Source organism: Pundamilia nyererei, unplaced genomic scaffold (assembly GCF_000239375.1).
Source record: "Pundamilia nyererei isolate P.nyererei 1_Seehausen unplaced genomic scaffold, PunNye1.0 scaffold00086, whole genome shotgun sequence".
In the NCBI taxonomy this organism is placed as follows: Eukaryota; Metazoa; Chordata; class Actinopteri; order Cichliformes; family Cichlidae; genus Pundamilia; species Pundamilia nyererei.
In genome coordinates, this window is record NW_005187487.1 from 1,392,507 (window position 1) to 1,415,184 (window position 22,678).

The window sequence follows — 22,678 nt, forward strand, 5'->3', positions numbered from 1 at the left end:
AAATCTTTTACACAATGATGGCTTGACAGTGTCAAAAGAATCAATATCACTTCCTGTAATTTATTTACCCTGTAAAGGAAGTTGAGGTTATCAGAGCAAATTATGCAAGCTGGTTATAAAGTCCCATACATATATAATTTAGTTTAATCAAAGTTAGGAGATCCTTGTAAACAAGGCCAGAAATTGATCTTAATGAATTTAATATGTGTGTGCTTGAATGTACTAAAGATATTTAATTAATAAAAAAAAAAATCTAAACAGACAAGAGTGAATCTTAGGGCTACTGGTAATCAAGCAGAGCATTCCCAGAGTTGCCAGCGGTACTGAATCTGTTAACAATGTTGTGTGACTGCTTAATGAGCCTGTCACAAAATTATGACCCTGACCTTACTTATCAAACAAAGCATGGATTCAGTGATGCTTTGTGGTACACAGCTCAAGGTCAGAGAGATGTGAGCCAACTCCGGCCTTCTTAATTTTCTATACAGATTAACTACTGAATTCCCAGCAGCGCAGCGCTATTTGATCAAATACTGGGAAAAAATATGAGATGCTGTATTTGCACAGAAGTGCAGACATCAAGCAAATTACATCTAACAATGGATGTCTCTTTGTGGCTAGAGAGCTGTAACTGTGCTGACAAATCTCCCCATGAAACCCTTTAATTGACATGATGGATATGTTTATTTCCTGATTACAATGAGATTCTGTCCGGCTGAGCTTATTTATGTATCCATTTGACTGTTTAATGGCATTTGCATTTGAAGCAAATTAATTTCCTATCAAGCAAGCAGGAGCCTTGTGTAAAATATATACATATGAATGGATGTGTGGCAAGTGATCTTTGACAAACAGAAGGTACAACAGGGACTAGAAATAAATTAAAAATCTGTAACCCATATTGTTTATTTTTTTTCTATTTCCTAATCTGACTTGAAAACGACAAGTGCTGGTCCCAAAACAAATGAGTATTTTTCAAAGTTCTTTTTTTAACAGTAACATTTTTGATGTGACTTGCTAGGAATATGAAGGTAAAAGTGGTTAACTCATCTGTATTTCTTCGCTCAACTGCATGCGACAGTTACTGATCCCGGATTAGAAGGGATCAAAGTCAAATGTCAGCAAACCCATTCCTTGTGAACTTATTCCCTTGCTTCATCCATAGCATCCACTTTTCAAAACTACAAAGGTGACAAGCTGGCAGGGGGTCAAGAGAGGTTCTTCACAATAAACTCTCTGCAGATAGAGAAAAAAATAGCAAAACCCAAACCCATAAAAAAACCTTTGCTTTACAGTAGATTTTTAAAATCATAACAGTTTGTGAGTTTCTCATAATTCAATAGCAAGCCAAAGCAATTGTAAACAACAGCAGCACATCCGCCAGCAAACCCTGTTAATTTGGTCATTGCATTTCCACCCATGACAGACCCCTTGTTTTTATCCACTCCAATTTTAAAATTGGTCCCATTATTTAGAGCAGCCCACAAATGACCAACCAAAAATAAAGCTACAACAGAAGCATAGACTGCGGTCAGATGCCAGATGTGAAATACAATTTATAGCTACACATACTCATCCTTCAGAGACACAACAAGTCAATTGCCACTGACTCCCAAAGACAATACCGTAGTAACCATTTGCATATTTGCTGGTTTCTACACAACAGATGCTGAAAAGTCTTTCTGCCACAAAGCATTTAGAAATCAAGTCAGGTAAAAGGCTGCATAAAGAGTGACGGTCTTTAAGTGGATGTAACCAGCAGCATACTGTCTTAGTTGGTGGGTGTCTTTTTTTAGAAAAAAAATATTCCCCACATAAAATTGTTTTTTTTAGTATAGCTAATACATAAAAAAACAGTAGTGCTTCAAATGTTTTTTTGTTTTTGTTTTGTTTGTTTGTTTGTTTTTTACCACAAATGGTAAATGGCCTGTATTTATATAGCGCTTTACTAGTCCCTAAGGACCCCAAAGCGCTTTACATATCCAGTCATCCACCCATTCACACACACATTCACACACTGGTACAAGCTATGTACCAGTTTAATATCACATAATAAATGAATCAAATAATAAATCACACTAAAACATTCTGGAGAAGGCAGCACCACAGACCACGAGGATAAATAATTTGGCAATCCCACTTGAAGTTAAAGTGTTTGAAATTTTCACCACTAAAGTCAGTAGATTCCAGTGAACTGAGTTCTGTTTTATTATCCCTCACTATTCAAGTGCCTAATCCCAGCTATGGTGGCTGCTATCTTTACCTCAGCTATTAATCCTGGGTGAGAAGACCCTAACCCTAACCCATCAGCCTTTATTTAATTTGGAAGAGGCTGTAAACCTGTGTGAACAGAGTCCAATATGGCTCAGTGCCATACTGAGGCAGATTGTTCATCATATGCTGAGCTAACAGTAGCGCACTGTTTTTGCCGCTGTTAACTACTGTTAGCCTCTGTTAGCTTCTATTCACTGGCATAAGTGAAATGTTTTTATAAGTGCATTTATTGCTTCTGGTCTTTGATGCTGAGTAAATAAAGATGCCATAGCTCATATGTGACATATTAATTAACCATTGTACAATATAATAATAATAATAATGCATTTTATTTGAGGGCGCCTTTCAGAAACCCAAGGTCACCTTACAAAAAACAAAATTAATAAAAAGAACAGTAGTCATAAAATACATAAAATAAGTTAAAATTACAAAACAGAGCATAACATTAGCTAGCATAAGGTTAGCATATAACCAATGTTGTTTAGCTGGCTCTTGTTAGTTATCCGGATATGGGAGGGTCACATTTCTAATCTGATGACATAAAAGTAATTGTAAAAATATTGAGAATAAATGAGCATGTTTGTGCACGTTTTTGTGTGACTTTTGTTCAGGAGATGAGGCATGAGGTGAGAAGTGGACACTTTTCCCTCTCATGAGTCTGAAGGTGCAGCCACAATATTAAATGGTTTTCTGGCTCTAATATAAACAGCATCCTGGTAGGTTCACTACTTCCTAGCTATTAGACACAATATCCACTTTAATAATAACAATAATAATAATAATAATAATACATTTTATTTAAGAAACTGCCTTCCAAAACACTCAAGGACACTGTACACAAGCAATAACAACAACAAACATAACCATTTACAAAATAATAAGGATAAAACATTGAGCAAATAAATAAAATAAATGCAAGTAGCAGGATGGAAAAATGTATGTGGAATAGGCTAATGTGAATAGGTGAGTTTTGAGTCTGGGCTTAAAAAGAGGGAGGAAAGTGTTCAGAAAACAATGTGTGTGAGACTAATGAGGTTTTAGTCTCGTGAGGAGCGTGATACTAAGAGCTGGTATTAAAGATTTGATGTGATTTTTGTATTACCTCAGTAAAACAAATTTCTAATGGGTCTTGAATGTGATACTAAACTATAGTTTTGCCTCATCCTGGAATCTACAATGTATCTAGATATCCCTTGCATGAACACTGGAGGAACTTTTTTTTTTTTTAATTCGTTTGAATGACTTCTACACCTAAACGAATGCTCAGAGGAGCCTAACTCCATGCACTTCACCACTTTAAATAGCTGTGGAAATAAAACAGCGCACCAACTAGTAGGGGTTGGAAAGGCTAAATGATATGACTCCAAGAGGCAGCCACATTTAAGCACCTGCTCCAGTGTTCTATCCTTTATAACCCTCTGCCTTTGCAAATGTGTTTTATTCCAGCGCTGTGTCTCATTACACAAGAACAGCACTACCAGCTGAGTGAGGCAGATGTTCCATTGTGGAGCACAGCAACTCCTCAAGTGGCTAGCATCCATCTGAATGCCTGTGTTACAGCTGGCAGGCACAGCTGATGCAGGACAATCCATCTCCATGAAGAGAACAGGTCTAAAGTGATAAAGACGGCATATGGAAAGGTTTTAGCAAAAGAGAATATGGCTATGGTCAGTTCCTGCTGCCATTTTTCAAAGAAGGACATAAATGTTGATGGGAAGCAGGAAAGACTTCAAGACTGAGGGCTGTGACGTTATTGACATCACTGACACAGTGGGGCAATAAAATCAGTTTACCAGCACTGAAATTCAAACAAGGAAGATGAGTTGCCCTGTATCTTTGCAGCTAAAGCTGCTAATCGAAGCAGCGATGCAGAGAGAGCGAGAGAGGGAGAGTATGGTGGCGTAGGTCCAGTCGGTCTGTGCTTTTGGCTTTTGTGGTAGGTAATAAACGCCAGCGGACAGCAGATGCTGTAGGGAGAGCAGAGATCTATCGCTGCAGCCTACAGCCAAGTTCACCGTGCCATGTTGTTGTGACTTGTCCTCTCTCAAACCTTTTCTCAGCACCCTCTGATGCTATGTTACACAATATAAAACCAGCCAATCTTTAAAAGTCCCTTGGAGATTTATCAGAAGAACCAAAGAGTCATGACTCCTTTTGGCTTTTAAAAATGTAATCTCTCCAAGAAATGAAATACAAAGAACAAATAGGAAGGAAAGAATGCCTATATACTGACAGAATACAATGCATTATAACGAGTACTAGTAAAAGTGTACATTTGTTCTTGTCTGTTCAATCAACATTTAATTTGTTTCACTGAAGCTCACCATTACTCTACATCAGCATTTGTAATCATCAAGCTTTTACTGTCCAGATGTAAGCCTTCCTGCTCCAGCCAAACTCACTTCACTAATCACCATACAGAAAAATAAAAATAAACCCTCTCTGGGCTTGTTAACATACTAGAGACAATAGGTCAGAGCTGTCATTGCATGAAATAGCAGAAAAATGTACTTGGCTGTGTCCATGACAGGCTGATTGATTCAAAAACAGTATGGCAATCTGTTGTGTAACTGACACCAGTTCAGTCAGGTTCACTGTGGACTGTCAGAGCCACGAGCAGCTGAAGCATGGTCCCAGAGATCCACTGTCAAAGATGTGTTTCATAAACAGCTGGGTGACAGTTTGGTGCTATTGGGAGTTTGAATCATCACTTACAGGATGACCTCCAACCCTCCAGGATGGCTGGAAATGGGCAAAAAAAAATCTTGCTGGAGCCGTCACCTCCGAGTGATGCGAATGGGTTGATGTGACAAAGATGCACACAAGCGCCTAAAGGGTTACACAGATGCTCACACCAAGTGATGTAATACTGAACTCTGACATCTTTAGATCACTTTTCAAAGTCACTTTTGGGTTTGCTGTCTCAGCATCAGCTTTGACTGATGCTCTAAGACAACAGCTGCAAGAAACTGTGTTTTTATTCATTCAAACATTTTACATTTAGAATGGCTTCAGCACAGAAAACCGACCTTTGAGGCCAGTGTCATTGACATGGTCTTGAAAATGACTCTTTTCTTCTTCCTCTCTTGCCATCTCTTCAGATTTGATTGGCCCACTAAAAGCTTGCTTTTGAACTATGATTAGCTAATTTTAAACATAATGCCAAAATCAACCCACTTAATTTCTTCTTGTTTACAAAACATGACTAATTAAAGTCATTAACAAGGGTCCTGAAGGATCCTTGAGAACGAATAGTGGAGTGGGTAAACCTCTTAGCCTTTTTCACACACAGAATATGTACAAATAAAGGAATGGTTAATCAATTATGGCCCTTAAGCAGATTTACATGACATTATATTTGAGATGATTTTAAAATGTGTGTCAGGAGTTACAAAATAGTGATTGCAATTGTGTCTGTGAAATTAATTTCAAATTATCAGCTCTGAGTATATCCAATCCAGCAGCAAAGCAGTAAACTGCTTCATATGCAAGTACAATGATGTGAAAAGAGATGTTTTTGCCTTAAAACTAGTATAGAGTACACAAAGTATACTCAAGTGGATTGTAGAGCAACGTTCTCAACAATTTGAAGAATGGTTTTCTGTAGGACTTCACATCATTGCGGAGGAACTGGCACGTTGTTTCAGAAGCGTTGTTTCAGTTCATTGAGGTTCGTAGGTTTGCATTTATGCACAGCTCTCTGCACACTATTACAACACCTGATTCTACTGTGCCTGACAGTTGCTGAGAGGTGTTTTTGTTGATTAATGCCAAACCTCTCCATTTTGGTCTCATCTCACATTTTTTTCCAAAAATCTCTGATTTGTTTTGATGCAAGCATGCAAAATGAAGCCATGCAGTCATGTTCTTTTTAGAAAGAAGCGTTCTACCCTTCCAAATGAACCATACTTGTTTAGTCTTTTCTTATGGTACTGTTATAAACTTTAACAATTAACATGCTAATTGATCCCAAACAGAATGGTTTGATCTTTGTGTGAATTTGCTGGCTGGTGCACTCCTGTGCAAATTGTTTGCTTTGCAGTGCATTGTTTTAACATCTCAGGTGGCCACACTTTCTGATGACGAGTTAGTGAAGTTCTTGTGATTATCAACACATGGCTATTACTTACCCTCTAAGGTTCTATGGAGGCAGTAAGTGTATACTTAAGTCCAAACTGCCCTGTGAAAACTCTTTTTTTTAAACAGACTGCAGATCTGTTACTAACACAGCTTTAAGGCTTAGTGATGTCTATGAAAAGATTGAATGTTTAATGCTGCTAATGACTTTTTAAGACATGTTCCACATCAAAAGACAAAAAAGAAAAATAGATAAAGCCATGCATTATAATATCCCATGTAAGCATATCCGTTTTATTGCATACACTATCTTAGTTGTAAGTACATAAGACTATGTTTCCTTCACTATGTACTTGTCTTTTAAAGTTCATTTCACATGCAGCATCTGTTTTTATGTTTATTAAAGCTTCAAAGGGCTCAACAGTTTTGTCATTTTAAATAAATCTGAAAAAAAAAGTAATTCTTTACGCCTTGCTGCTTTCAGGATTCAAAGAGAAAGAAATTGATTTTCATTATTTGACATTGCTGTTTTATATTCAGAGCAAACTTTTTCAAAGTTCTAATTGATTTCTACACATCGAGTTCACTTATTAATAAAAACACTTTTTGGCCATTTTATGGATGGATTATTTAAAATTAAGCCTTCTTCAAAGACTCATGCTAGATATTTTAGTCCCATTTCTCTTCCATTACATTTATATGGAAGAGAATTTTACATTTTATTTTATACCAAAAAACAACCTGGCTACATGTACATTTTTACTAGAGACACACTGATTAACCAGCCAGGGTCTGGAATTAGCTTATTTCTAGTGTGCTTTTGACAAAAAAGTTTACTTTTGCTCATATATGCTATAAGATATAGTTGTTAGAAAGACAATAAGAACTGGCAAAAAATTTGAATCTGTAGGTCACACTTAGAAAAAACAAACCAAGATATTGTATCAGCCAACTGAAATTAGCACATCTCAAATAAAAAAAAACAACTCTTTCCAGCTTTTTCTAGGTTTTGAACTGTCTTAATTAAACTGCTTATGTAGAACTGTATCTTTTTATATGCATTGTTTCATTTCATCTCTGCTGTAATTTCACCTGTAAGAATTGTAACACCTTACAGGTGATGCGTGTGTCTGAGTGTGTGAATTCAAGAATAAATATGTGTCTATCTTCAACAAAATCTCAATTTTGTGCCTTGTAGAGAGCAGACAAGACAGAGATTTACTGTGTGCTGAGGGAAAGCTGACGCCAGGTGTTGAGGACAACTGGGAACAGAGATCTGTGGTCTGTTTGAGGAGGGCTGACAAAACCTCACTTACCGGAAATAGGAACTGAGTCACTGGGAAAACTGAGGTTGTCCTCAGCTATCCAGGAGAAGCTCCAGTATCCTTTAGGAATCCCAGGAGCAGTCCTACCATTCAGTGGCTCACCTGCAAAAATAGCAAATCCTCATTTTACTTTCAGAGTACATGTTGCAAAGAATGACTATGTTAAGAAATTCAGTAAAATACAGTTCATTGCTTTGCTTATTTAATTTCTGGCACTGATTTAGCATCCACGTTGCACTCCCTTTTCTTTATTAGTCCAGCTTAGTCATAAGTCTGCTTCCTCCATTAAAATTTCTAAACGCTGTATGATCTTGCCTTTTTAAACTAAAAAGTATTTTGATGAACCGTTTGTACAGGCTGAGTCTTTTTTTTTCTAGCAGACAAGCTGAAAAGGAAAGTGAAAGTCTTATAGTTGAATCACCAACTATTACTGGAGTTTCTGCAGCAATAATAAAGTACACTGAGGCATTTCACTAAATAAATAACCATTGTAAACTTCACCACTTTTATGTCAACAAAGCATCTGCAGTTTTGGTACAGAGTGAACTGGAGTGATAGTATGAAAGTCCAAGGAGCCATATGAATTGGTTATTGGATATCAATAGACTGCATAATTACCTGTAGGCAGATTTGTCTAATTTTGTTTGACTCTGTCTTCACCTTCTAAACTCAAAGACTAATTATTGCAAGATCGAATAGAAGCATGATACTGTAAAGTAGATGCAAAAACTTTCTCTCCCACTTTATGTACCCCCTATCTTCCAACGATGCCATCACACTCACAAACACACACACACGTACGCTCTCCCTCTTTCACTTTGTCCTTAGTCCATGGATAATTACTACAAAGTCACAGACCAATACACTGCTGCCTAAAAAGGAGACCCCTGCATAAATCCTGCAGTCATTTCAAATGAGCCTTAAAGAGCGATTGATTGTATATGCTGACTTTCATTGCACTAAACAGTTTACAGTTGGCTTCAGCCAAAATGAGACCAGGAGAATATTAAACATGTTTTCTTACTCAGAAAGATTTCTACTAACATTTAAAGCAGACTGCATTAATATGACTATTGTTTAGATTTTTTTTGAGTGGTAAACTATAAAGTATCTCTGTATTTGGCTGCAGTTCACCCTTAATTCTGACTAGTCAACACACCTCTGCTACAGAGAACAATTACTGTAAGTTTAGTAGCTGCCACCACTATGCTTCATTGCAAGGACAATGATCAGAGATGATTTACAGACTGTTGTTCACACTACACAGTGTTCAGAATTTTGATCAGAGATGTCAATATCTTTCTCATCAGAACATAAAGTTGCTGTCATTGTGGGCTCAATGTTGTTTTAGCATTTATTGGTTCATTCCATGTGAGTTTTTATTTGCTTTTTACTCAAAAGTGTCTTCTATCTAGCCACGTAACAGAGGCCTGATAATTGACGTGATGCTTAAGTGATCCTTCTAGCATGACTCCCCACTGTGCAGAGGACTTCTGAAGTATGGGTTTATCGCTCAAAACTATACGAATATACCTTAAAACATGAAATGGAAATGATTATTGCTGAACTTTCAACAACAACAACTTTTCAAAAATCAATATACAGTAACAATTGTACTGCAAGAAGGCAACAATTTATTTCCAGTGGAGCTCAAGTTAATTTTCACTTGCAAACATGCCCTGTGTTTATTCTTTATTGCAGTCAGCATGTAGAACCACGACTCACTCTAGTCCATTTTATGAAAGGGGATTTTCTCTTTCAAAAGATTGTGCAACTGTGCATGGCACACCCGTGTCCAGTCACATAACTCAGCTGCTATAATGCCTTACCTATGCTTTATGAGCAGTAGATGTTGGTTTTTTTCCCTCCTCGCTGTGTCCTTTGATTACATGCCTCTGCTTCCAGCTTAACCTCAAACAATTCAGCAGGTGCTGACTTCCGCAATTCTGTTTTTCTTTCTTTTTATCATCCACAGAGCCACCAAAGATGCATAATTTCCCTTTTTCCCCTTCTTGTAACACTATTCCTAGGCCTCTTTTTCCTCTATGCATGTAGTCTTTGCCCTTTTGTCACAGCAAGTCCTTGGTTGTACTTCTAAGCGCGAAGACATTTCTGCTCTCAATAAATTCACCCTCGCTATCGTCATATTGACTGTCAATTGATTTTTGTTTCCAGAGCTAACTAGTAGCTACAGTAGCATCATGGTATAGATGGAATGAAATAACAGGGATACTGATATAATATAATAAACACTGGCTGTAATATAAAGTCAGTTCTAAAATGATCTTTTGGCCAAATTGTTATTGAGATCTACACAGACATGAAGAACAAATGTGCATGCTTTCTAAACTATGTTCAATTAATCAATTAATTTTTCTACCAGCAAAGCTCAGAAATGTTCTTTTACAGCTGAAGGCTCTGTGAAATAAAACCTCATACATAAGAAATAAGGGGTCAGAATACATTTTGAACTCACTGTAAATGAACAGAGTCATACTCTCAATTTCCAACAGAATGTCATTAAGTAAAAAAAAAAAAAAGAGAGCTTGCTGAAGCATTCTGAAAGTTTCATACGTTAGTCAGAACAAGGGTACAACTGTATGTCTGGCAGCTGAGTGAGTCTATGCTCTTTTTATGATTTTTTGTACATCTTTAAATAATATATCAGTTTTATAAATCTGTTTGGTCCATTTCAATTAAAATAAATTAAAATGACTGTAACAATACTATTACAAATTCCCAGAGAAAATTATTTTTGTAACCCACAAAATCAGGTGCATAACAAACACATGAACTGCTGTGCACACAGTTGGAGAACAGAACAGAGAAGAGAGATCTCAGCTCAGTGAGCAATCCAACTCTATCCCACCCACACTCTAAAATCCTTTAAATGCTTAGTGGATTTATCAATGAGGCTTGACTCAAGCTGTCAGTGAGACATGCCTATGCATAAACATACATCTCTCTTAGTTGTGTACACCCATGTTATTTCTTTTACTATTAAAATTGCAAATATCCAGAACCTTTTGTTTAACTTAACTTTTGTTTAATTTAACGTTTAACTTAACTTTTGTTTTAATGAGATTAAAGTGGGGATTCTGAAATACCTTCAAAATCCATTAATGATGGGGAACTAAAACATAGTAGAGAAACATATGGAACAGCAAACTGTTTTGAGTGAACAGTCCTGTACATGAGGTATGTGCCGCTTGTGGCCTTTGTTTCAGAGGAGTGCATGGGTCCATAAAGGCAGCCAATTACCCATGAAAAGTGGAAGCAGGATAAGCATACAGACAGTAGATCTTTGGCTCAGCCAGACCTGCAAATTGGTGTGGCCTTCACTAAAATCATCATGGTTGTGAAATGTTTGCACTCAGAAAAAATTGACACTTCCAATACGTCAGTCACACAAGGTTTTAGAGGGCTAATGTGGTCTTTGGGCGTAGTGGCAGTGCTGCTGGTGGTTCAGTCAAGTATGATTAGTGAAACTGTGTCTTAATCATCCCAAGTTTCAATGCAATTGTCCAAATGTTTGGTAATTAGGAACTTCTACAATCTTCTTGTTCTTTCAGCTGCTCACTTTAGAGGCCATCCTATGCCTAGCATCCTCCTCTGTCACACAAACCCCCTTCTTCTTTTACTACATACAAGAAGAGACCATTTAAACATTAAACACTAAAATCGTGTAGCTCTCTGCTTCTCACCGCTATAGCAAAGTTAGTTTGAACAGTAAAGGCTATTATCCAGCCAGCAGGCACTGAAGACACATAAATCAGACACACCCCTTCCACATACCAATTAAAACATTCCTCCACAGATTATTAATAAGCAGAAAGTTCATGTTGCCAACTTTTTTTTGCATTGGCGATCAAGCCACTTCTTTTTTTTCTCCACATCAGAATATAAGAATATAGAATTTTAATACTCTGAAATAAGTTGCGCAAAGGATTTTATGCCTATCTTTTAACTGCAAAACAAAAACAATAGCAGTTAAACTCCTGGCCATGGAAGATCTTGTCTAGAGAAGATCAAGCTAAACAAAGACATATCTAAACGTAATGCAAAACAGCTGGAGTATGAAGCACTAACAGCTAATTGAAAGGGAAATGAGAAAGCCACCCTTCTACCTTGTTGGAATTTCATGCTCTTTGGCCTTCTGCATCACAATTGTCCTCATCTTTTTGCCCATTAATTAAAGATTTACCTAGGGATACATACATTACTGCCTAAATAAATCGATTACCTGTCCAGCCCAGTGACGCGTCATTAAATGTTCGTCAAAGTCTGCCAACACCACATCAGGCAGCTGAGGCCTGGAATTGGCTGCTCTCCCTGCTACAAAAGACCACATTGATTTCCATCAGAGGAGCCCTCATGTCCACTAAGCACTCTGACTTTCATTAAGACCTTCACCGAATTCCACACACGTTTCTCGCCAATCCCAAAACGCTGTGTGTGTATACACAGTCATTCACAGACCTCTACCAACAGAGGCAAGGCAAATACTACATCCCTAATTAAACGGTCTTTAAACAGGAGTATGGCGACACTTAATTATTCTCAAATGTTTCAGCTACATTAATACAGGTGTCATGTTTTCCTAAGGCTTAAGTCTCATTCTAACAACGAGCGACAAAGGTTAAACAGGGTTAAAAAAGGAGAGACAGCTAAGTGTTCTTGTGAAAATGCCACCCACCCTGCTTGCTGTAAGCTTTAAGTGGGAGATGAGTTGTTTCTAAGAGGCTTTTTGCATTTGTCATAAGATGCTGGTACATTAATATGTTTTTGCATAAACCCTGTCTTGTAAACAAGCAAGGATTTTGGTTCAACTGTTTGATCCAGCTTATTAACTTAAAGTGCTGCCCATGAAACCGACCCTTGAGACCTCCAAAAATGCAACCTCTTCTCTGGAGAGAGATCAAATCTAAATCAACTCACTTCTCCCTCTCGTCAGCTATTACTGAAAGCCAAACAGCAGCATGAATGATTACCTGCAGAGCAGAAACGACTGACATAATGACAGGCAAATCTTATAATTAAGATTTGCCTAACTGCATTTGAAACTGAGCAGTTTAACAGATTTTTCTTAGTCTAGCTGACTGAGATCATGTGACTACAGAAATATCAAAGGTTATCTCCATTAAAAACTTGCTTTGTTCGTGTAACAAATTTAGCATTGAGCTGAGACACTTTCACAATATGTGACGAGATACTAGCAATGCCAGACACCAAACACTGATGTACCATCAGAGGGATGCCTTCTGATGAAGATGCTCCACTCACTTGACATGTATACCGTGAATTGCGAGTAAGGTAAAGCACTGTTCTGTCTCTCAACGTGAACTTTAAAAGATTTTATCAAAGAAATGGATCACAAGCCTTCAGTGTGAAACCATTATCCCAGGGATTAAAGAGCTGCTCAATGACAATGAAGGTGTCAACTGGGCTTCCCTGATGCTCATTAAAGAAAGTGATTTTGCTGTTGTACACTGAGCCCCTTTTTTTTCTTTTGAAGCTTTGCTACACTAGTCAAACATACAGCAACACCTCTGAACAGGCAGCCCAGTATTCACAAATAATGCATGAAAATGGTTTGTTCAGTCACAGAGTGGTATCTGAAGTTGGAGAAAAAGTTCTCCCCTCTCATTTGCTATGCTGGAACAGTTTGTGGCCATGAGATGAGTACTTTAATGATGAAAAGCACAAGTTTAATTATATAGACCTCTTTCCTTTATGCACATTTTACTGTACATGTAGCATTTTGCATTGAAGAAGTAAAAAAAATGCCAGCTGTTGATTTTCAACATCAATTTGAGACATCTGGTGACACTCAGAGACATCTCAACCTTATTCTGAGAATGATTTCTTTCACACATCCCACGAGGGCTTTTCTTCTTTGTTGGTATAGCTCAAGTAGTGAGTAAATATGCCAATGTGAGGAGATGTTCCAGTGCATTAATAATTGTTTAGAACAGAAGCTTCTAAGAGAAATGTTAATGACATTATCCTGTGTGCATGGCAGAATTTGTAAAACAACATTAGGTTTAATATTGTAGTTTAGCCTGCTAATTTGGCTGCTCATAAGCACCGCAGCACAGTGGTGCAGTGGCTAGCACCTGATGATGGGTTATCCTTTATTTTACTTTATTATTCATAAAAATTCAGTGTCATTTATATCTGCCATTCTAATTTTCATTTTTTAATGTAACAAGGCAGATTTAACAGGGTTATAATTTCAAGAACAACTTGATCAAAATGTGAACATAATTTTCATTTATCAGGGCATGGAGAGAAAAGATAAACAGAAATTCTAAAGCTTACTTCTCAAAACCCAAAAAAGCAGATAAAAGATTTTTTATCCCTACAGTTACATCCGAGGCACTAAAACACTACAGCCATTGTACCTAAACAGGCGAATGTGAACTCAGTGGACTTAACGGGATAGCTTGCTTGAGCATAATTAAATGTACCGAGAGAGGTTGCTGCAGAGGCAACATTTGTTCTGCTGACAGACAACTTTTCAAATCAGATCTCATTTTATTCTTAAGGCTGAAGCCAATTTCTGCTGCCACAATGGATACTGAAGCTACGGGCATACTTTCAACCAGAGTTTGATAGCTGGGATGTTGTCTCGAGGAAGCAATCAGAAATTACCAAAAGTTTCCAAATGTGAGAGTTTCTGATTCTGCAAGCACTAGCATCCTTAGTCCTTCTGCATGAGGAGGCTAGTGCACTTCTGACCATGTGATGGTCAAAGATGGGCTCTAAGACCTTGTCAACATAGTTGCAGTATTGATAGTAGGCATAAAAAATAAAAATAATCAAAACTGCCTTTTATTTAGCTCAGACTGATAGCTGTTTCCTCCTCAGAGTACTCTTCTCCCACAGTCCAAACCCAAGTCCGTTAGGTTTACTGGTAATGATAAACTGGACACAGGTGGAGAAGTGTGAGTGCGAGATTGTATGCCTCTCTGTGTTAGCCCTGGGATACCACCTGCACCATGGGAAGCATGATATTGCACTGGTTAGCATTGTTCCCTCACAGCAAGACCGGAACCTTCATGTATACCACTGTGCCTCCCTGTGCTGCCTCTCACAGTCCAAAGGCATAAGGTTAATGGATAAAGACCTTAGTTGAAGGTAGATAAAGTGCATAAAATACTGTATGATTGCATGGTGATTTGTGCCTTGTGGTTTTTGTAGCACTTTGAGTGGTAAATAAGACTAGAAAAACACTATACAAGTGCCAGTCCATTTCCATGTCCAGCATGTAACCTGCCTCTCACATCCTTCCAGCTCTAGCCTGTATAATACCTTTGAGTGTTTTACCACGATGTCAGGGTTCCTATTTTGTTACATCATCAAAGCACCCAGAAAGCAAGATCTGAGTTGTTCTTATTGAGTGACACATTGATTAGTTTGTGGCTTCTCTCTTGCAGACAACTAACATGTTGAGCTGTATGATTATAATGAAATTGCTAGTTTGGTATTTCGTGTGCATATGAATCATTCATCAAAGAGCAGGTTTCAAAGCCCACTCTGAACAAGATGTGATTATCATAAAGCAGAAATTACTGTAGTTTCCCATGGATTGCACTGACTGAGCTGATTACCACTTTGTAGGGCACAAGATCAGAGACCCTCGAGAAAAAACAATATAAAGTTAAAATTAGCACAGGACGTGGAAATTTTTACTTTTAGCTAGTGCTTTATGCACACTGAAGTACTTTAACAGAACAAGAGAACAATGCACAGCGCTCTCCTGTTGTATCTGAGCTAGCCCACAGTGGCTCTCATTCTTCACTACAAAGGGTTTTCAGCAAATCTCCCAGCAGCCAAATGTAGGGATGAACTATATAAAAAACACAGGCTGACACACAAACACAGCCACAAACAAAATATGGCCAAGAATGCTAAACTGAAATATGTTCTACATATTCTCCCTAACCGTTAACATGTACGGAGACAACTCTCTTTCCCTCTCTGTGGAGAAGTCTGCTACTGCAAACAGTTGACAGGCAATGTTTTAAATGTAAAACTACATTAAACAATAGTCACAGTCACCAATCAGTGTTAAACATTTATCGTAGTAATGAATCCTTCTGATCGTAACAAAAATATCACATCTTTATCTCATTAACCTCTTAAGCTGAAAATGGCCTTTGTGGGGGATACAGGTAAATATGTAGTTAAGGCAACAAGTCTGTGTTAACCTTACTTAACAACTGTTTAGAGCCACACAATTAATCAAATTTTAATCACGATCACACTTTGGTACTACGGATGAGGATTAGGGCCACTGGAAAAAAAAACTGTGTATGTCTTTTTTTTTTGTTCCTTTTCCAGAATTCTAAGAGAAAAGTCTTGCACTAATCCTACAACTAAATGAGCATGATCAAACACTACTAAAATCACATCCTCCACCAAACAGAATGCACAGCAAAAGCTAATCAAGCACTTCATAATCAACGACTGATCATATGCCCACATGTGCCAGTCATTGCTGTTCTCTTAACCCTTCAGTTTGAAGTTTCCTGGATGTAGCATGGATGGTAACACTACATTAAAAGGCCGGTATGAAACATGAATCAAATGTCTGGCACATGAAAAGGTGAAGCCCTTGTCCCTTTTAGCGGATCATCATTTGCTGTTTTGAAGTACTTCGAATTTAAGACAAGTGATGTTAACCAATAATGACTCATGGGCAGAGCGCTGTAGAGTTGTGTCTGAATTGCAACTAACTTATTCAACCGCTTGAAAATACCCCAAACTACAGTATAAATAATGCATGAAGGCCAAGAAAAACAATGCAGTGGTTGCTAATGTGACTCATCCAATATCATCTTAGACGTGCTGCTGCACAGCGTGTCTACATATCCATCCAACTCACAAGGGCGCAACTGCTTTCTGTTTGGCCAAAGATATGCATGCAGTAAACACAGTGAGTAATGAAGGATTCAAAAAAACTATATGAATAACAGACTAAAGATATGTTATCCCTTTATGCAGTTTTTCTAAAGTGGCAATACCATCAAAGTATGCAAAAGCACACAGGGGAAAATGGCGAGGGATCTCACAGCTGTCAAGTATTGTGCTTCCAGTTTAATTCACATCCATCATGCAGGTACAATGAATGGAATGAAAGACTATATTTCGCTTCCAAGAGATGCACTTGGGTCAGGTGAATAAACACATCATTTGTCTGCAAAGAAGTGTTAATTAACAGAAATGTAGCACAATATAAACACAGTAAATGGTAAATGGACTGGTTCTTACATAGCGCTTTTCTACTCTACTGTAGCACTCAAAGACCTTTACATGAAAGCAGGCCGCTATTGTTTTAATTTTGTGTTAGACTTTGGTGCATTCATTGCAGATCCTGTGAATTCAGGTGGACCAAATTTTATTTTGATGCAAATAATGGTTTAAAAATGGTTACAAATTCCTTCAATTTTCCTTTATAATGGAAAGCAAAGACCTTTGTGTGCAGGAAAAAAATCCTGTTAAGACATTGACCAAATCTCTAAAACAATTACTACCTACAAAAGTAAAATGTATGGCAGAATATACTATGATACAATACAGTATACCATGTAAAAGTACCCTAATCACTGTACTACGAATCCTTGAGGCCAAGTCCATAACATGCAGCTGTTTCAATTAGATTAATTGTCATTTTAACTGATTTTTTTATTTATTTATTTATTTTTATTTGAATTTTATTGAATTTTATTTTATTTTATTTGTATTCTTTCCCTTATTGTTGCATGTGTGTTGTTGCTGCCTGTGTTTGAGTAATTTCTGTAACTGTGAGACACCTGCTGCTGCCTATCTTGGCCAGGTCTCCCTTGAAAAAGAGGTTTTTAATCTCAATGGGATTTTCCTGGTTAAATAAAGGTTAATAAATAACATCACACACTGTGCAGTATCTTAGTACTCAGTCCCAATGTAGCAGATTTGTTTCAAAAAGTAATTAACAACAAATCTAGCAACCTTATGAACAACCCCGTTAGCTACTTTCATGATACTTTCAGCACTACTATAATGCAAGCACAACATCCTGCTTTACGCGCACATCCTGGATTGTGATTAGGAAAGAGGAATTTAACACTACTACAGACCAGCAGTTCATAAGTGGGTTGAAAATGACCACTGGATTGTTCTTTTATTTCAGTCAATACTTCTTACCCGTTTCATTTTTGAGAAAACAGAAACATTAAAATCAGAGTGGCTCCATTGGCAGTTTAGCTTTATTAGAGAGTGGAAAATATCTATAGAAACAGACCATAGTACATAAGCCAAATCATGCCATAACTGATTTTCATTTAACAGCTCTTTGACGCCTGGTTTGTATAAAAGCTGTTTTGTTAATTTAACTGGGTTGGAACTCACACATTTCTGCTTTTTATTTTTCTTTCTATTTTCTCCCCTATAGAAACTACGACTGCATATAAACTAGAATGTTTTAACTCAGGTCCACATTGCAGGGACTACTCAAATCACCAAATCACTTATGGGATGGAATGCATTAGAGTAAAACAAGCATTTATAAAGAACAATAACTGCTTTTAGGCCACTTTGCTCAGAACTAGTTTGAACCAGTCAACTCGTGAATCATGAAAAGTAGGCAGTAGATTGAGTTGCTGGTACCTTCCTGTGTTCTTGTCCCTAACTGCTCACTAACCAATCAACTGTAGCGACAGCAGCCGATGCAACACACGTTGCAACAGAGTAAGCAGGCACACTGAACAAAGACAGAGATGCTGGTTTGCTCTTCCTCCAGTAGACACTACTAGTTATCTGATCATATTTTTTAAATGTACCGTACAGTGTTGTGAAAAAGTATTTGCTCCCTCCCTGATTTCTTATTTTTTTGCATATCTGTCACACTTAAATGTTTGAGATCATCATCATAACCAGAGTAAATAGAGAAGGCAATCTTTAAACGATAGCTTCATTTACTCAATTCAATTTCAATCACTAGCCGCACCCAGGCCTGATTACTGCCAGAGCTGTGAATCAAGAAATCACTTAAAAACAACTTGGCAAAGACTGAAAGATCTCAAAAACACATCATGCTGCAATCTTAGGAAACAGCTTAGAAAGGGTTACAAAGCCTTTTCTAAGGCTTTGAGACTCCATCAAACCACAGTTCGAGCCATTATCCACAAATGGAGAAAACGTCCAACAGTGGTGAACCTTCCCACCAAAATTATCTCAAGACTGCATCAACGAGTCATCCAGGAGGTCACAAGAAAACCCAGAAAAACATCTAAAGAACTGCAGGCCTTACTTGGCCTGAGTTAAGGTCACTGTTTCTGACAATAATAATATAGAAAAAGGGCAAAAATGGTGTCCATCGGACAGTTCTAAAGAGAAAACCACTGCTGACCAAAAACAACACAAAGGCTAATTTTACATATGCCAAACAAAAATCTTGATGTTCACCAAAACTTTTGAGAAAATACTCTGTGGACGGACAAGACAGAAGTTTAACTTTTTGCAAGGTTTGCGTCCTGTTACATCTGGCATACAGTATTATTTTAAAACTGCATTGTGTAGTTACTCTAGTTTTCTTTGCCTAACATTAAAATCAGCTTGATGAGTGTAACAAATATGCAAAAGAAAGCAATCTCGAAGGAGCAAAAACTTTTTCACAGTTGTTAAAAATTTAATTCAGCGGATTCATATATAAAAACAGTTGCTCTACTGCATTATAATATACATTTATCACACTAAACACCAGGCATGGGAAATGACCACTGATTTAAAATGGCCAGTGTGATTCCTCAGTATATCTTTAAGTCTGGTATATGAGAAGATGAGAAGTCTCTTTTAAGGGCTTCTGCTTTTTCCAAAAACATGCCATTTCATTTTAATAGCTCTCCTGCCTTTTGTTTTGCAAATAAGAAATTGTGTCACAACAGCGAGGTAAGGAAACATGGGAAAAACAGCATCTCTCATGTTTTTACTGGCACTGTGTTAGACCATAATCATAGCAGCACTGACTCAATAACATGTGGGTGCAACTCTGTTAGTCCATCTGGGACATTGAACCAGTGGCAACTAATTGAAACGCAGCAACCACATATTATAATTTTCATTTTGGTAAATTATTTATGGCATTAACTTGTCATGACACATTTGATTTGTGCTGCAGCGGACGTACTTGACAATCTGGGAGCAATTTTTTTTCTTTCCTTTCCCCAGTTTCAATGAAATTCCTGATATTTTTGTTGGCATTTCTGTAAGGGTTATCTTTTCTTTAGTTTTGTGAGTTACCGGTTTAAAAATGTGAAATCACCCAATGAACAATTGCTCTTCTTTCATTGGGTAAAGCAGGAAATCATTTTAGGTGATCACTGATTTCATCAGACTTTCACGTAATTTAACAAACATTTACATGTGTCAAACATGATAGCAGGCATAAGGAGGATCAGAGCAACGTTTTACAAACTGAAATGAGCTGACAGACTAATTTCATTTTAACAGCAAGTTCCAGTGGGAAATACAGCAGAAGCTATAAACATTATATGGCTGAAGGTACATGCGGGAAATATGAACTTGTCTTTATTATAGTGCCATTTTGTCAAAGCTGTTGACATCAGGGTATTTCTGAGGCTCCTCTGAACTACCACTCCTAGTGCACCAACACACTTTGTGTGCAATGCCAGCTGCAGAATTTGACACTGATTGACAATAAACTGGAAAATTCATACCTCTAATTTCTAAAACTTGGTGTAATGGAGGCATACAAAAATACCTGCAATTTAAATTAATGCAAGGTCCTACTGCTACACTAGTCTAACAAGACCTCAAAATAATTGAGTATTACTTTGATTATGTAAATTATGTAAAAGTTAAAAGTTTTCTTTGTACATAAAGATGCTGAAACTCATGTATTGGAGCTCTCTGTTGTCACAAAACAAATGAGATAAGGAAATATCTATGATGAAAAGATAATATGCTACACTTTTAAACTCCGTCCTTGAAACAACTCCTGCGTTATCCCAATAATTGAGATATTTAATCTGACATTCCTGCATATTTTCATACTTTACGACATATTGTGTCAATAAAACTCAATTATAGCAAATTAAAAAAAAATAAATAATGTGCTGCCAAGCAAGACTGTCAATCTCTATACTGCAAGCTATGCATCAAGTGGAAAAAACAAACAAAAAAATACATTTTTTTAATCCCTCAGCTGACTGGCCAGGCATTAGCAGTGCCTCTAACTGCAGCAGTGTGAAGCTGCAAATCAAATCCTGCCACACAATTACAACAGACATACAGTCCATCTCTTTTTACCCACTGAAATTTAGCAATAACTTGACTATTTCAAGTGCATTCAACACAAGGCTCCACTAACAAACACAATCCATCAAGAGCAGCCACTGTATAAAAGTGGACATGATTTACCACAGCACCTCCCCACTACCCCCATAATCACTGGAGTTAATGTATTGCGGGCAGGCTTTTAAAAACTGAGACAGGACTCAATAAATTTGGTCGAACTCTTAACCTTTCTCACGTTTTAACCAGTTTTTGTTTGCCCTTTCTTTTACCCAAACTCACATGCACACACATATACCATCTCACTTTTTTCAGCTTCCTCTTAACACCAGCAGTCTCTCACTTTCTACATGAAATCTGACTATTACCTGCTCTTTACTCTGACTGACTCTCCACCACTACAGGACAGCTACAACCAGTAAATCATCTCTGCTGTCTCTGAACAGTTTGTCACCTTGACATTTCTTCATTGGACCTTTGTCTAAGTGGGTGTCCCACACACCCTCCTAACCACTTTAAAACATGCTTACTCTGTGCTGAGTCTTGTTTCCCACCTTTAAAACACGTTAACCTTTTTCAAAGAAACCATCCAGCCCTTTTGCAATATTTGCATGCTGAGTCGCACTGATAGTGTAGACTACTACAGTTTTCAGTGCAATATACAACATGTAACAACTGATAAAAAGACAGCCCCAACAATTAGTCTGTTTGCTCCACAATTTGAGTTCAAACTCTGAATCCATTAGCATTAGCAACGAAGTTCAACTGTGTGTTTTATAAGGTACTCTCCCACTCATAGCAACTTATATCTACATATCTATATTTGTGATCACGTCCATTTTTAAAATAAAAATAGGGATCAGTTAAATTAGGATACAAGACTGAAAAGGTTAAGATAAGCAAAGGAACATTTTCTACATATAGACTAACTGGGTGAGCCATCCTGGTATTATGATGGGATAGCTGCCCTCGTATATTTTGTGATTCATTTTTATTTTTTTGAACTATCCGAGAGAATATGGCAATAATATGAGCCAATGGCCTCTGTATAAGTTTAAATCTAGCTCTGGTCTTTCTGACTGTCATTTCACTATTGGCAAGCTGGTCAGTTTACTTTTGTTTCAGTCCTCTATATCAGCCATCTCCAGTTCTTGAACTACAACTGGCAATGATGATGCTTGTTCTGTATTGGAGATGAGCTGCAAACTTGACTGGCACTCTAACCAAAAGCTGCAACAGGTGGAGAGCTACTGCTGCTAAAATGCTGAACTCACCGAGGCTTCAGAACAGCGACAACAGTCACCAGCTGCAGAATTATCCAAACACAGGATGAGAAAGTTCCTGGAGAGGCAGCTGATTACTGTCAATTACATGTATCCTGAAGCAAAACAGTACAAACAGGTAGAGAAGAATATGTGTTTTTCATTCCGACTTTGCCTAGAAGGCGTACACCCTGCAGTTGCCTCTTCAGCTATGTTTCAGGAGTGCTATAATGAAGGTGCCAGCAGGGGGACTCTAAGGGTTCTGTTTAACAAACAAGATTGCTGATGTACCCATCTTTTTGCTCTGTTTACCACTGGGGCCTCCCACCTTTCTTTGTTCTCCTTGCCAGTTAATATTGTTTTGAAAAAACAGTAATGTATACTTGTATAAAAATAAATTCAGTCATTTCTAAGAAGTACAAAAATCAAAAGAAAGTTATTTTC

The 22,678-nt window shown here is 37.5% G+C and overlaps 1 protein-coding gene across 2 annotated transcripts in view; it reads right to left on the bottom strand.

Moving 5' to 3' along the window:
- The window catches only part of alk (ALK receptor tyrosine kinase), a 400,486-nt gene that overhangs the window by 242,636 nt on the left and 135,172 nt on the right, over positions 1-22,678 (bottom strand). For both annotated transcript variants that reach the window (XM_005738755.1, XM_013912312.1), the window contains exon 2: positions 7,668-7,778. In XM_005738755.1, coding sequence (XP_005738812.1) covers positions 7,668-7,778 — 111 coding nt within the window. The remainder of the gene's footprint in view (positions 1-7,667; positions 7,779-22,678) is intronic.